The 3,409-nt window shown below is 40.5% G+C and overlaps 1 protein-coding gene across 1 annotated transcript in view; it reads right to left on the bottom strand.

Moving 5' to 3' along the window:
- The window catches only part of AGBL4 (AGBL carboxypeptidase 4), a 1,430,302-nt gene that overhangs the window by 137,750 nt on the left and 1,289,143 nt on the right, over positions 1–3,409 (bottom strand). Inside the window, exon 7 of the mRNA XM_043449387.1 lies at positions 1,264–1,353. Coding sequence (XP_043305322.1) covers positions 1,264–1,353 — 90 coding nt within the window. The remainder of the gene's footprint in view (positions 1–1,263; positions 1,354–3,409) is intronic.

Here is a 3,409-nt window from a genome sequence, read left to right as displayed (position 1 = left end):
ATCCCATCTTTGCATGAAATGTTCCCTTGGTATCTCTAATTTTCTCAAAGAGATCTCTAGTCTTTCCCATTCTGTTGTTTTCCTCTATTTCTTTGCATTGATCACTGAGGAAGGCTTTCTTATCTCTCCTGGCTATTCTTTGGAACTCTGCATTCAAATGGGAATATCTTTCCTTTTCTCCTTTGCTTTTTGCTTGTCTTCTTTTCACAGCTATTTGTAAGGCCTCCTCAGACAACCATTTTGCCTTTTTGCATTTCTTTTCCATGGGGATGGTCTTGATCCCTGTCTCCTGTACAGTGTCACGAACCTCCATCCATAGTTCAACAGGCTCTCTGTCTATCAGATCTAGTCCCTTAAATCTATTTCTCACTTCCACTGTATAGTCATAAGGGATTTGATTTAGGTCATACCTGAATGGTCTAGTGGTTTTCCCTACTTTCTTTAATTTAAGTCTGAATTTGGCAATAAGGAGTTCATGATCTGAGCCACGGTCAGCTCCCATTAGAGGGGTATCATCTACATATCTGAGGTTGTTCATATTTATATTGCTACTAATTGATGCACACACACACATATATATAGATATACACACATGCATATATACATACTGCTGGCTAAACATATATTTTATGTTAACTAATATATAATAAATAAAAGTTCAATCTCAAAAAGATATATTTGAGAAGAGAAATTACCTCTGGTTGTCTGATATGAAGCATGCATTCTTGTTCATGATAAGTATTTCAAAAGTTGTTAAGTGACTGATTGAATGAACAAGTAAATAGATAATTTTCAATTCTTACTTCCCTAGTCTACCACACTTTTGTCAATAAACACATTGACCTGGGACCAGATTTTCTTTTCTTTTCTCTTCTTTCTGGTGTTGATAGTGGGTGGGAGGAGGCCACATTTTTTATTTTTGTAAACTACTGGAGACTAGTGAAACCAAGCTAGGAAGTGTGGACAACTCTATGACTCATCCTCAGCATAGCAAATACAGGAGAACTATATTGAGCCCTTCCTATTCACTTGCACATCCACCCATCTGTCTGTTCATTCACCCATTCTTCCATGCATACATGTAGTCCATAAACATTTAGTAAAACAACTACTAATGGGGATCAGGTGTAGCCTCTTGAGAAGTGAAGTAAAATTTCATCCAAGATAAGGACTCTGCATGTGACCACAGGGTCCCAGAGGCCATCAGTGTCCCAGGTGGATGCAGGGGGAGGCACAGTATGCTCATGAGATCTTGCAACTCACCTTGACACACAAATGAAGAGGGTGTTTCCCCTGGGTGGACTCGTCCTGTGATGAATACCACCTTCTGCTCTGCCCCCTCCCGAAGGTTGTCTGGAAGATAAAGTGGAAGAAGGTTGCTAAGGAGGAGGGGAAATTTCAGAGGGGAGTTATGTGGGGCAAAGGTGGAGGAAAGCTGTTCTCTCCATTACTCTCTTAATTCATTGGGTTTAATGATTTGGGTTTGCTCAACCTCTAAGGCCTAGCCATTGCTGACGGATTATTGGAGTATGTCCCTTGTTACCCAATATTAAAAACCACATTTCTGTTCTTTTGTGCAGTTGACCATACTAGTAGTACAATCATCTAAAGAAGTCATACGAGCAAAATCAAATCCCAGATGCATTGACTGTGAAACTAGGCAAGTTATGTATCCCGATATTCAGTGTGCTACTCTATAAATGTAGATAATAAGATTTTCTTCATAGGGTTATTGTCATAATTAAACAGGCTTACATATTGCTGAGTACACAGTAAAAATTCAGTAAGTGATGGAGTAAAGAAGGTAGCTATTTAGATTAGTAATAACAGCTGCCATTTAATTAGCAACTGGTGTCAGGCAGGCTGTATACATTATTTATTATCCTTACAGAAACATGGCAATTAATATTCCTTTTATTGGGGCAGAAACTGAGGCTCAGACAGCTTATATAATTTGTTCAAGTTCTACCTACACAGCTACCTAGAGTAGATCTGAGATTAGAAACCAATTCTGTTTAGCCTTGATGAAGTACGAGGGCCCAGATTTCTCTGTCATCTTAAACAACTAGAAGTTTGTACAAGATACATGAAACAACTGTTTTCAGACATTGAACAAGAGTCAGTGCAAGACTCATTCCTGAGAAAAGGGAAACTAGGGAGGTGCACTCTATGGCCGTCCCAGTTGTTTGCCTGGAGGCCCACCCCAGGCCGAAGAGCAGAGAGGGGAGTCCTGACAGAGCATGGACATCTCACTGAGATGGAAGTTCAGGGAGTCTGAAGCAGGTGGTAGTTGTGGGGTGACAGTACATTTCAGAGGAAAGGGAGCTCTGTAGAGAAAAATTCCAGAAATCCACAAAGAGCTCCTCAGGAGTCTTTGCTGGGTCCCAAGATGTACATAAATGAGGTGAATCTCCGTGACAATGATGTCATGAAAAACTGATCAGGGAGTGGTGAACTGCACATTCTCAGGGTTCACAGAGGGCTGGGAATCTTCTGAAATCCCACCTTTAAAGTAAAAGTCTGCATTAATCATTCAGGACACTCAGAATTCAGAAGGGGCCACACCTCAGTGGTGTAGCTAAACCACTCTAGACTCACTCTAACAAAATTTTAAAGTAAATCGCAAAAGGATCAAACTGAACAAAATGATTTGACCATCTGCTATATAAAGTCCAACTCTCTTTAAAGGAAGACAACAAAATCTAGATATTCAACAATGCATAATTCACAATATTCAGCATCCAGTAAAAATTATTAGACATATAAAGAAGTATTTAGAAAATTATGGGCCAAAATCAGAGTCCAAGCTCTTGTTGACTCTACAGAAGTTTCAACTGTGTAAGAACATTTAGCTATTGTGCATGTGTGCTCAGTCACTTCAGTCGTGTCTGACTCTTTGCAACCCTTATGGACTGTAGCCCAGCAGGCTCTCTTGTCCATGGAATTCTCCAGGCAAGAATACTGGAGTGGGTTGCCATGCCCTCCTCCAGGGGATCTTCCTGACCCAGGGATCAAACCCGAGTCTCTTATGTCTCGTGCACTGGCAGAAGTGTTCTTTACCACTAGCACCACCTGGCAAGCACAATGATATTATTAGACAAAAGCAGTAGCCAAGAGTGACATTCCCAGAAAGGAAGGTCAGGAAGAGGTACTTAACCACAGGCAGAAGAAGGGCTGATTGACACAAAACAATGAACCGAAGGAAACAGAGAAATGAACACTCAATGGAGTTGGATTAAAAGATCCCATCTAGGTTAGAGGATAATCTGGAGGGAGAGGGGAGGAAGAGATCACCAACAGGCTTTCTTCTTCTACAATGCTAGGGGAAGGTTATTTTGAATGTGGCTCATGATCCCAACAGTTGATGTACCAAGTCAGAGACTAAAACTTAAAAAAAAAAAAAAAAAAA

The sequence above is a fragment of the Cervus canadensis genome, chromosome 2 (genome assembly GCF_019320065.1).
Source record: "Cervus canadensis isolate Bull #8, Minnesota chromosome 2, ASM1932006v1, whole genome shotgun sequence".
NCBI classification, from domain to species: Eukaryota; Metazoa; Chordata; class Mammalia; order Artiodactyla; family Cervidae; genus Cervus; species Cervus canadensis.
Note: the sequence above shows the minus strand (reverse complement) of the source record. Positions and strands in the feature narration are given on the sequence as shown.